This window comes from Thalassophryne amazonica, chromosome 3 (assembly GCF_902500255.1).
Source record: "Thalassophryne amazonica chromosome 3, fThaAma1.1, whole genome shotgun sequence".
In the NCBI taxonomy this organism is placed as follows: Eukaryota; Metazoa; Chordata; class Actinopteri; order Batrachoidiformes; family Batrachoididae; genus Thalassophryne; species Thalassophryne amazonica.
Window position 1 is genome coordinate 125,112,743 of NC_047105.1, and position 13,460 is coordinate 125,126,202.

Genomic DNA, 13,460 nt, shown 5'->3' on the forward strand with positions numbered 1-13,460 from the left:
GGTCTATAATTGGTAAAAATATGTTTATTGTTATTTTTGTAAAGTGGTATAACTTTTGCAATTTTCATTTTTTTCGGAACAGTTTGGAATGACAAATTACAGATATAGGTCAGAGGTTTTGAAATGTTATTTATGACTTTGTTGACTAATACCATGTCTATAACACTTCTTCAAGACTTTAAAGTGTTACAACCATTAATTTTCATTATTCTTATTTATTTCTTTTACAACCCCAATTCTAATGAAGTTGAAACGTTGTGTAAAATATAAATAAAAACAGAATACAATGATTTGTAAATCCTCTTCAACCTACCGTATATTCAATTGAATACACCACAAAGACAAGATATTTAATGTTCAAACTGATAAACTTTACTGTTTTTGTGCAAATATTTGCTCATTTTGAAATGGATGCCTGCAACACCTTTCAAAAAAGCTGGGACAGTGGTTTGTTTACCACTGTGTTATATCACCTTTCCTTCTTCCTTCCTTCATCACCTTTCCTTCCTTCCTTCCTTCTTGCTTGATGTACGACTTCAGTTGTTCAACAGTCCGGGGTTTCTGTTGTCATATTTTGCACTTCATAATGTGCCACACATTTTCAGTGGGCGACAGGTCTGGACTTCAGGCAGGCCAGTCTAGTACCTGCACTCTTTTACTATGAAGCCACGCTGTTGTAACACGTACAGAATGTGGCTTGGCATTGTCTTGCTGAAATAAGCAGGGACGTCCCTGAAAAAGACGTTGCTTGGATGGCAGCATGTGTTGCTCCAAAACCTGGATATACCTTTCAGAATTGATGGTGCCATCACAGATGTGTAAGTTGCCCATGCCATGGGCACTAACACACCCCCATACAATCACAGATGCTGGCTTTTGAACTTTGCGCTGGTAACAATCTGGATGGTCTTTTTTGTCTGGAGGACATGTCGTCCATGATTTCCAAAAACAATTTGAAATGTGGACTTATCAGACCACAGCACACTTTTCCACTTTGTGTCTGTCTATTTCAAATGAGATCGGACCCAGAGACGGTAGTGGCGTTTATGGATGTTGTTGATGTATGGATTTCACTTTGCATGGTAGAGTTTTAACTTGCACTTGTACGAGGTCTGTTAGAAAAGTATCAGACCTTATTTTTTTTTTTCAAAAACCTGATGGATTTGAATCACGTGTGCTTGCATGATCCAACCTTGAACCTTTGTGCGCATGCGTGATTTTTTTCACGCCTGTCGGTTGCGTCATTCATCTGTGAGCAGGCTTTGAGTGAGCACTGGTCCTCCCCCCTCGTCTGATTTTCATTGCAAGGAAAATGTCTGAATGATTGGAGCAGCGCTGAATCAAATTTTTCCAGAAACTGTGAGAGACAGCCAGGTGGAAACCATTTGGAAGATTCAGACGGCTTTCGGTGGCTTTTCAGTCGAGTGAGTATCCAAGAAATTGTGTAAGAGCTGGACATGTCACAACATGTCCTGTGAGACTTCCAACACGGAGGTGCTTTTTGTTCTGCGCCATTAGTGGCTCCATCCCGACGCGCGAACCCTCCGCATGTCTTTCATTACAAAATCTTCTTTCACAGTGGAATGTGCCGAAAAAGTACTGATGTCCACCTCTTCTGCAATTTCTCTGGTAGTCAGACGACGTCCCGGATCAACACAGCGTTCACTTTGGAAATGATCTGGTCGTTTCAGCCTGTTGATGGCCTCAGCCATTGTGCGCCATCTTTAAACTGGTTGTAACACTCCTTAATCTGCGTGATGCCCATAGGCTCGTCACCGAAAGCCGTCTGAATCTTCCCAATGGTTTCCACCTGGCTGTCTCTCACAGTTTCTGGAAAAATTTGATCCTTTCCTTGCAATGAAAATCCAACGAGGGGGGAGGACCAGTGCTCACACAAAGCCTGCTCACAGGCGAATGATGCAACCGACAGGCGTGGAAAAAAATCACGCATGCACACAAAGGTTCAAGGTTGGCTCATGCAAGCACACATGATTCAAATCCATCAGGGTTTTGAAAAAAAAAATAAGGTCTGATACTTTTCTAACAGACCTCGTAGATGTAGCGACAAACTGTGTTAACTGACAATGGTTTTCTGAAGTGTTACTGAGCCCACACGGTAAGATCCTTTACACAATAATGTCGGTTTTTAATGCAGTACCCCCTGAGGGATCGAAGCTCATAGGCATTCAGTGTTGGTTTTTGGCTTTGCCGCTTATGTCTAGAAAGTTCTTCAGATTCTTTGAATTTTCTGTGTATATTATGGACTGTAGATGATGGAATCCCTAAATTCCTTTCAATTGAACATTGTTCTTAAACTGTTGGACTATTTTTTCACGCAGTTGTTCACAAAGTGGTGATCCTCGCCCCGTCTTTGCTTGTGAATGGCTGCTGTCCCATCTTTTTTTGAAATGTGTTGCAGGCATCCATTTCAAAATGAGCAAATATTTGCACAAAAACAGTAAAGTTTATCAGTTTGAACATTAAATATATTGTCTTTGTGGTGTATTCAGCTGAATATAGGTTGAAGAGGATTTGCAAACCATTATATTATTATTTTACACAATGTCCCAACTTCATTGGAATTGGGATTGTAAACTCATACACGCTTTTAATATATAGACATTTGGCATGTGATTGACATATGTTCAAACATTTTCAAGCTGTGTAACCATTCATTTGATCTTGCTGAGTTTCATCATCAAATCATTAAGTTATCCTCAAGCATCTTAATGCAGGTCAGGCTAAATGATCGTTGATTTCACTGTCCATTCATAACTGGGAGCGAAGCACGCATTTGTTTTTTTGTTTCTCCTCCCCTTTTCATGACAACCAATCACAGCTCTTAGAAGACTGCATCATACCTTGCAACGGGTTCAACCCCACCTCCTCACAAAGATAGATGTTTCTGTCCCCTCCTTGCTCAGACTTGCTCTCAGATTCCTGCTGGATCACTCTTAGGCTAAGATTCCTTGTCAGGAAATTTTAAGCTAAGTTAGGAGTTCTTTAAGAGGACTTTGAGTTGCTTTGAGGACATGGGCTCAGATCTGCTGTCTGCTGCAGTCTATTTCTTGTACTGAACAGACAAAATAGTGAGAAAGCCTCATATGGGAGGTCTGCAGTGTTTACAGGGGTGCATAATAGCGCACAACATAACCATGAAACTGAATTGAATGCAAAAATTAATAACAAATTATTGGCTATGCTCTTGCGACCCCAACGAAAAAGGGAGAAACTCAAAGAACTTACATTAGTAATGAAAAACAATGCTTTAGTAACTAGTTTGTTCCATATTTTCAGACTGCTTTCCTTCCTCAGTGGATGACCCGGTGGGGGCAGGTTCTCTTAAATCACTCCTACACAACATTTACAAATGAATCCGTTAGTTTGAGTGGTTCTTGTATGAGGCGCAGTATGTCTTCTTCAGACTGAGCACCAGAGTTGAAGCAGGAATTTTTAACCATTGCCAGACTGTCAGTGTTCTTCTGGATTCTTAAGGAACCTAATGTTTGCCACATGTTGGAGGCTCGTGCGCATGGCATCAATGCCCATATGTTCCGAGCTGCATAAGAGGAAATGGGAATGTTGTGGAATATAAAATCAAATAGATTGAAGAGAAAATTCTCAAGGGACACAGAGGAACATACAAGTCAACTCACATCTTTTACTGTGGGTTTTAGCAAGTCATTGCTTACCAAAAGACTAAACAGAAGATCAAGCCTTGTAGACTGGAAAATGTGACGTTTGCCCTGTTTGATCATGTTTTTTTTTGTTTTGTTTTGTTTTGTTTTTTTATTTAAGCACTGGATTAGATGGTTTTCTTCATCCCTTCATTCTGCTAAACGTATTCTTCTGGTCTTCTTTCCCACGCATTCTTGCTTTATTGTTGCTGAAAATCAAATTTCAGTTCCCTGTTAATTGAAGATAGACATCTAAAAACAGCAAAAATTACAATCATGGTCATAATCATCAGAATACCAAAATTGTAAGTACAATATTTAAAATAAATAGTTTTGTATAATTAGACTATTTGTTATTGAACAAAACAATGTTTCATGCAGTGAAATATAAATGAAAGGAGGTTGAGAAAATTGTTGAAGTGAGGATTTATTTCGCTGTAAGCTATTATACACACATAAGAGTCAACAAATATAATAAAAGTAAATTAGAAAGAAAATAAATAAAACTACAATAAAATAAATAAGCAATTGAAATATCTGTACAGAAAGCAAATTGTTATAGACAAGCAGCATTGTAAAGTTATCACAAGTCTGTGGACCTTAGACATGTGGATATATAATGAAGAAATAAGATTTCAAAGACCACTTTTCCAGAAGACTCTCTCTCTCTCATATTGGTCTCTCGTCACTGATTCTCCCTCTGTCTTTCATCCATCATGTCTTTGTCCTCCCTACATTTATGTGTGTCTTGTTTCTCAGGCCCAGATTCAGCTGGATTGTGGCGAAGACAACATATGTGTCCCTGACCTCAAGCTCGCTGTTTATGGGTGAGAAGAACCAGTCTTTGTGTCTTTGATTGATTCTGTAAAATGTCCTAATTGCTCCCTCTATTTAGTCTGAGACATCTCATGATGAGGGGTTTTTAATGGTTATGATCCATTGAGAACAATAGATCAGACGTGCATTGATGTGTGTGTGTGTGTGTGTGTGTGTGTGTGTGTGTGTGTGTGTGTGTGTGTGTGTGTGTGTGTGTGTGTGTGTGTGTGTGTGTGTGTGTGTGTGTGTGTGTGTGTGTGTGTGTGGAAGAAGCACACACATTCATCAGCTGGACACAATCACAGTTTATGGGTGTTTGTGTTGTTTTCATGAATAGGATAAGAATCACTGATTAATAAATTGACCAACATGTCTTCTTAAAACCATGAGATAGTCAGCTGAGAAGAATTCAGCTTGATCGGTAAAAACGAGCGCTGGTCCGTACATCTTTTCTCCTCAGCACTGTTTTGTGTGAAAATGAGTTGAGATGTAGAAGGTTTTAATTATTTTTGCGTTGTAGCTACATGATGCCAAGATTTGCAGCAGGGTTTCACTATCATTCAGTGTCTAAGGGTCCTGTCCCACTGGGGAGAGGATTAATTGCGCATGAACTGAGTACATAAAGTACGGGCATTCGTTGTCGTCTGCAACAAAAATGTCCCAGTATGAATTACGGATATATTAATAATGTATCACGAATATATGATGAACAATCACGGTTGTATAACGCATGTAGTGAGGAAACAGATCCGATGCATTGCAATTATCATGGCAGTATTACAGGTGTATTATGAATGCATCGCGCACGTGTTGCACGTGAACGGCATCTGCATTGCGGTCATAAAAGAAGCGCACTCGGGCCGTCGGCATCACTATTCACACCAACAATACAGCCTCTGGAGCAAGTGCTGGACTTGGACAAGTTGATTGGAGTAAAGAAGCAGTGAACAGGGCGAGTGGTGACGTCAGCAGATCGCATCAGAGCGCAGCTTGTCTGAACGATTATAACAAGAAGGTAAATCTGTTATAAACATAGTAATAAATACTGTGACAGCTGCAGGCAAGAAGGAAAAAAACACGCAACTGTTTTATCAAGCCTTGACAATGTAAACAAGTCAAATAATTACCTTTTTAGACGGCTCAAAATGCTTTCTGCAGCTTGTTAGTTGTTCACGAATACAGAATAAAATGATTAATCCGCCATTAATACGCAGCATCCAGCGCAGAGCGCTTGGCAGCTGGCAGAACAAAGAACGGCGTCCAGCTGTGAACACAGCACATCTGATTTGCATCTGATTTGCATCTGCCGCAAATCAGATGCAAAGCAGACGTAATAAAAATGCTTTATTCATGGCCAATCTGTATGCAGTCACTACAACTTATTTTAGTTCGTGATATGGACATGATGGACACGCAAAATATCAATTTTACACACTGTCCCAATCCGCTGCCAAGCCGCAAATCCCTGTCAGTTGCGGATATCAGCAGATGACGGCGAATATACAGCGCATAGATTGAGTATGTTTGTGTATGTATTGAGTATGTAAGGCGGATGTCATCCGCAGCCAAAATTTTGTGCAGCTCAAAAATGCTGGCAATGGAGGAACGTGCCTCTGCGGATAATTGCGGATGTGTGTGGGTGTCGGCCGACTCATACAAGCATGTTTCACGCATATTGCAGATGTTAAGCGAATATGAGCCAATTTTTTTTTGCACAATCCATATGCAAATCCTCCTAAACACCAGTGGGACCAGGCCCTAAGATAATAATAATAATGATAATAATGATAATAATAATAATAATAATAATAATAATTTTTATTTATATTGTACTTTACATTTGATTCCAAATCTCAAAGTGCTACAGAGACAAAAAAAAAAATAACAGTAAGAATATCATAAAATATACACATCAATTAATAAAGTTAGTTGTAAGCTTTTCTAAAAATATATGTTTTTAGTCCTTTCTTAATTAAAAGCTGGTTCACCCCCCCCCCCCCCCCCCCCCCCCCCATTGTCACACCATCACACTCTAAACATCTGGGCTGAGCCCTGGGATCTCTTGGAAGGAATATTGATTTCATCTGATGTCACACTGCAGTGCGACTTAAACATTATTCGTTTAATGGTACGACTGTCATTGGCATCCAGTGTTTTTTTATATCAATATATAAACATATTGTGATAATATATTGCAATATTCACTATGTATTCACGATAATCTGGTAACGTACTTTTGGGACATTCTGAATGTTATTGTTTGCTTAATATTCTTTCCCGTCATAATACTGAAACTGTCACGTTTGGAGATCAAAGAGTTGGACTCTGGTAAAAATGGAGTACAAAAGGAGTGTATTTAATTGATGGTGGACTGATAGGGCACAGGCGGTCGTGGAGGCGCAGGAGGAGGAGACACCGGTTCTGGAAGAGTCAGCCAGGGGTGGGGGAGCCAGGGCCAGGCAGAAAGCAGCGGAGCTGCATGGCAGCAGGGAGCTGCAGGCAAAAAAAGAGAGAAACAGTAACTTTGGGAAGCAAGGCAGGAGTAACTGGGTAGCAAAACTAGAGGACAGGTTATCAACAAGGAGGCCAACTTACTGCAGAACAGAACTGTAGATTCTGATGAGGGTGAAGTGGAGAGACCGGGGTTATATGCTGACAGAATGATTAGTAGCAGGTGTTCCAAGAGCCACAGGTGTACCCAATCAGCTCCACTGCCAAGGCCCTGGGGTGGGGGGAGTACCACAGCAGGACAACAAAAACATTCCTTCTTCATTTTTGCAGTGCTGACATTTTTACATTGCAGTGGTTGAAACAGCATATGATTGTTATTGGACTAGTACCGTATTTTCCGGACTATAAGCCGCTACTTTTTTCCCACACTTTGAAACATGCGGCTTATATTGAGGTGCGACTTTTCTGTGTTTTTTTCTTCACCCGCCAGGGGGCACTTTAGCAGAAAGTTAAAAAAAACGAGAGGTGGGAAGTCAAAGTTGGAAATCAAAGAAGAAAGCACTAATTTTCATTTAGCACATGCAAGCAGCAGGCACGACAAAGGTTTTTTTTTCAAACCCACACTCCCTCATCATGGAAACCACACGAAGAAGTTCATATGATGCCGCATTTAAGTTGAAGGCCATCGATCTGGCAGTAAAGGAAGGAAATAGAGCTGCTGCACGTAAGCTTGGCGTGAATGAATCTATGGTTCGGCGCTGGAGACGGCAGCGGGAAGAACTCATTCAATGCCAAAAGACTAGAAAGGCTTTCAGAGAACATAAAAGCAGGTGGCCTGAACTTGAAAATGTTCTTGAGGACTGGGTTAACACTCAGAGAGCAGGTGGCCGAGGTGTATCCACTGTGCAAATCCGGCTGAAAGCCAAATCAATCGCCCGCGAAATGAATATTGATGATTTTAACGGAGGACCGTCCTGGTGTTTCAGATTCATGAGAAGAAAGAGCCTGTCCATCAGGGCGTGGACAGCTCTCTGTCAGCAACTCCCCCCGGACTACCAGGAAAAAGTTGCAAATTTCCGACAGTTTGTTGAAGCAAAGATCGCGGAGAACGCCATAGGACCAGACAACATTATAAATATGGATGAAGTGCCATTGACATTTGATCTGCCTCTGACCAGGACTGTAAACAAGACAGGTGCATCATCCATTATGGTGAAAACCACTGGACACGAGAGGACACATTTCACCTGTGTCCTGGGCTGCACCGCATCTGGAAAGAAGCTTCCCCCGATGGTAATTTTTAAGCGCAAAACTCTGCCGAAAGACCAACTCCCGAAGGACATTGTGGTTAAAGTCAACCAGAAAGGATGGATGCTAGAAAGTCTAATGAAGGACTGGTTAACGGAGTGCTACGGAAAGCGCCCAGGAGGATTTTTTCACCGGAAAAAAGCGCTGCTTGTTTTGGACAGTATGAGGGGCCCACATCACAGATTCAGTGAAAGCAGTCATCAAGAGAACCAACTCGATTCCTGCTGTGATTCCTGGAGGTACAACAAAGTTTTTGCAACCCCTGGACATCAGTGTGAATCGAGCGTTTAAAGCAGCACTCCGTGGTGAATGGGAGGCTTGGATGACTTGTGGCGATAAATCCTTCACAAAAACTGGCCGCATGCGAAGGGCATCATTTTCTGATGTCTGTCAGTGGATCCTAACAGCATGGAGCAGCGTGAAGGAATCTACCATCACCAATGGGTTCCGAAAGGCTGGACTGCGTGTGAAGACGGCACCACAGCTTCAGAGCCAGCTTCACCCTGGGATGACAGTGACACGGAGAGCAACACTGATATCGACACAGAAAAGGTATGTGACGAAGCTCTTCTGAGGCTGTTCAACTCCGACACTGAAGAAGATGACTTCAATGGTTTCAGTGTGGAGGAGGACGATGAATAAACCAATCAGTCATTTTTCTGTTCTGTTTGATCAGCACTTTTATGCTACAATCACCGTTTGGACAGTAATCAGTTCAGTTATGTTCAGTTAAACTACGTAATCAGTTCAGTTATGTTCAGTTAAACTACGTAATCAGTTCAGTAGATATCAGCGGCTTTTAGCCCGGTGCGGCTTATATATGTACATTTCCATTTTTTTTTTAAACTTTGTGGGTGCGGCTTATACTGAGGTGCGCTCTATAGTCCGGAAAATACGGTAGTCATAGTAGTTGTATTACTGTCCAATGTGGTTTTAAGCATAAACATTTGTGATTTGCAATCGGTATGTAGGTATTACTGCACCTTTATGTACATTTCTGCTTAGCCATTCAGTGTGTATTTCTTTATTCACAAACTTTAAAAACAAAGTTGTACAATAAAGTAGAATTAAACACAGAAAATAAATAAATAACATAAAAAACAGCACCAGGTGTTTACCCTGTACACAGGTGTGTAATTACTACAGCTGTACATTCTTGCTCGCTGAGCAGATTTCCCTCACCATTATCTGTCATTGCACACATTTCTATGATTTGTTGTGCAAGTCTGAATACCTCTTCATCAAAATTATGCTGCCAAGAGGAACAAACATTACTAATATCACCCTGAAATTTGAACAAAAGATATCTTGAGTTAGCACCAGTTAAGGTATGGGAGCCTAAAAGGACATATTGCTTTTTGCAGCTACATCATTATTACTGTTATGCAGCTTATCAATTAATTTTATACAATGCTTAGCAAAATAAAGCTCAATACTAATAGAATTTGCAAGATATGGTAAAATATTACAATGTGTGGTACATGGCACATGCCAGACTTTATGTATAGCCTTTCTCCAAGCACAATAAACAGCCTCGCTTTAATTTGAGTACAAGGGAAGTTGACCACCATAAAATGAAGTACAATACTTGTGAAACAACTCATTCCTGATGATGGAGTTAGCATTTTTAAGATCAGCAAAAAACATACAACACTGATGATCAAAATCTGCCACACATTTGTCAGTAGTTAAATTAAAAATATCTTCATGAAGTTAATGACCCAAGTAAGTCACATACTTGAGTCAACTTTCTACATGTAAGTGAAAAGGCCAAAAACCAACATTGAATGCTCATGACCTTCGATCCCTCAGGCGGCACTGCATTAAAAACTGACTTCATTTTCTAAAGGATCTTACTGCGTGGACTCAACAACACTTCAGAAAACCATTGTGAGTTAACACAGTTCGTCACTACATATACAAGAGCAAGTTAAAACTCTATCATGCGAAGCACAAGCCATACATCAACAACATCCAAAAACGCCGCCACCTTCTCTGGGCCTGAGCTCATTTGAAATGGACAGACGCAAAGTGGAAAAGTGTGCTGTGGTCTGAGTCCACATTTCAAATTGTTTTTGGAAATCATGGACGTCGTGTCCTCCTGACAAAAGAGGAAAGAGACCATCCAGATTGTTACCAGAGCAAAGGGGGTGTGTTAGTGCCCATGGCATGGGCAACTTACACATCTGTGATGGCACCAACAATTCTGAAAGGTACAACCAGGTTTTGGAGCAACACATGCTGCCATCCAAGCAACGTCTTTTTCAGGGACATCCCTGCTTATTTCAGCAAGACAATGCCAAGCTACATTCTGCACGTGTTACAACAGCGTGGCTTTGTAGTAAAAGAGTGCAGGTACTAGACTGACCTGCCTGCAGTTCAGACCTGTCGCCCATTGAAAATGTGTGATGCATTATGAAGCGCAAAATACGACAACAGAGACCCCGGACTGTTGAACAACTGGAGTCGTACATCAAGCAAGAATGGGAAAGAATTCCACCTACAAAGCTTAAACAATTAGTGTCCTCAGTTCCCAAATGCTTATTGAGTGTTGTTAGAAGGAAAGGTGATGTAACACAGTGGTAAACATACCACTGTCCCAGCTTTTTTGAAACATGATGCAGGCATCCATTTCAAAATGAGCAAATACTTGCCCAAAAACAATAAAGTTTATCAGTTTGAACATTAAATATCTTGTCTTTGTGGTGTATTCAATTGAATATACAGTAGGTTGAAGAGGATTTGCAAATCATTGTATTCTGTTTTTATTTACATTTTACACAACGTCCCAACTTCAATGGAATTGGGGTTGTAACAGAATATCAACAGTGTCACAGTACATTTTACTAAGATCATCCCTGTGTAAATTACAAAATTTACTGTCACATAAAACAGTACCATTAAGAATATACAAAACATCTAATAAACGATGTAATTCACTAACAGTGGTGGGCACACTGAAGCTACGTTTTTTTGGTTAGCAGATTAGCTTTTCAGCTAACTTTGAAAACCATCAGCGGACCAATTAGGTTCTGCTAAATTTAATTCCGCTAACTTTCAGTCCGTTAACATTTTTATGCTGGCATAATGAGTAAAGCTTAACAGTCAATAATATTTGTAAACCCTAAAATCATACATGTTAGTTCTTATCCTTTGCATGTTTTGCAACAGTCAGACCACTGTGAGGAGCTCAGTCCATCCTCCAGCAGAAGGGAGCAGAGTTGGCCAGCTTGAAAAAGCATTATGGGAAATGAGTCTCCTCTCATGTTTTTCAGCAGCAGGAACTTGGAGACTAGTCAGGAGTGAGGGAAATATGGATGACGTCCTGGATGAAAACCTGCTCCAGACCGCTCTTGACCTCAGACTGGGGCGAAGGTTCATCTTTCAGCAGGACAATGACCCTAAACACACAGTCAAGATATCAAAGGAGTGGCTTCAGGACAACTCTGTGAATCTCCTTGAGTGGTCCAGCTAGAGCCCAGACCTGAATCTGATTGAACATCTCTTGAGAGATCCTAAAATGGCTGTGCACCAACACTCCCCATTCAACCTGATGGATCTTGAGAGATGCTGCAAAGAGGAATGGACAAAACTCTCCAAAGATAGGTGCACCAAGCTTGTGGCATCATATTCAAGAAGACTTGAGGCTGCAATTGTTGCCAAAGGTGCATCAACAGAGTATTAAGCAAAGGGTGTGAATACTTATGTACTTGCGATTTCTTAGTTTTTTTTTTGTTTTTAATAAATTTGCAAAAATAATAATAATTTAAAAAAAACTTTTCATTATGGAGTGTTGTGAGTTGAATTTTGAGGGGAAAAAAAAAAAAGAATTTTCTCCCGTTTGGAATAAGGCTGTAACATAACAACATGTGGAAAAAGTGAAGCACTGTGAATAATTTCTGGATGCACTGTAGGTTAAAAAAAAGGCAAACAGATCAAATCTAGGCTCAGGTTTCCAAAACTGCAGCTGAAATTTCACGTTCTTTAAAAGAGAATCCTGCTCTGTAGCAGTTCATGGTGACGTTGTGTAAGTGGGAATGCAACACACAAAAGCTGCACTATATGCACAGTTTCTCCAAACACAGAAACCTGTAATCCTTCAGAGTTGTCTGGGTGTCTTGGTGGCTTCCATCACTCATCTTCTCCCAGCATGCTCAGTCTTCATGATTGATGTATAAATAAAGTCCAAGACATATTCAGTGACTTGTAAATTTTAATGTATCTATCCCCTGACTTGTCTCCAGAAAACTGGCATTTAATTTCATTTTGAGAATAATTTGCCCCATTCAAACCTTTTTGGATATGTTGCAGACCTTAAACCCATTAAAGTGACAAAAGACAGATTAAAGCTACTCAGATGAAAAATATTTCAGAAAGTAAAACAAAATTTTTATTTGTTCTTGCTCGTAAAATATTTAAATATGATACTGATGTCAGATCGGAGTGTTGTGTGTAATAGTACATCTGTTGCTTCATCATGTTGGTTTGTAGAAAGAGCTGAGAGGGAAGGTGATGCTTTCAATTTACAAGTTAATCTGTTTGATCTACATTCCAACCTTCACTTATGCTCATGAACTTTGATTAGTAATAGAATGAGTGTAATTCCAGATGCAAGCAGCCAAAATGAGTTTTACTTCAGACTCTTGACATCTGGAATGAGCTCAGTGGAGACCCGCCGGTCCTTGGTGTTGAAAGGGGTTGACTGAGTTAGTTTGTGCATCTGATTAGGATCCTGTAAAGCTCACTTTGGAGGCTTTCTAGGCAAGTTCACATGGGAGGCGACCCCAACGTAGACCCAGAATATGTTAAGGGGTTGTATTTCTTGTTGGGAACACCTTTTAATGGCCCAATAACAGCAGGAGGATCTGTCTGGGGACAGAGTCTTCTGGACTGCATTACTTAACCTGGATAAGTGATGGAAAATGCTTTAGTCATGAATTGATTCAATCATTCTTCTTCTACTGCTCATCCAGATCCGGGTCACAGTGGAAGCTCACACTTCCCTATCATTGGCCAAGTCCTCCCACTCTTATCGGTGGATGCTGAGGTGTTCATAAGCCAGCTGAGACATACACTGAGGAAAATAAGTATTTGAACAGCCTGCAATTTTGCAAGTTCTCCCACTTAGAAATCATGGAGGGGCCTGAAATTTTCATCTTAGGTGCATGTCCACTGTGAGAGACATAATCTAAAAAAAAAAAAAAATCC

At 40.5% G+C, this 13,460-nt stretch overlaps 1 protein-coding gene across 1 annotated transcript in view; it reads left to right on the forward strand.

Annotated features, from left to right (window-relative positions):
• The window catches only part of LOC117507546 (integrin alpha-5-like), a 215,658-nt gene that overhangs the window by 126,111 nt on the left and 76,087 nt on the right, over window positions 1-13,460 (forward strand). Inside the window, exon 19 of the mRNA XM_034167411.1 lies at window positions 4,437-4,504. Within this exon, the coding sequence (XP_034023302.1) occupies window positions 4,437-4,504 (68 nt within the window). The remainder of the gene's footprint in view (window positions 1-4,436; window positions 4,505-13,460) is intronic.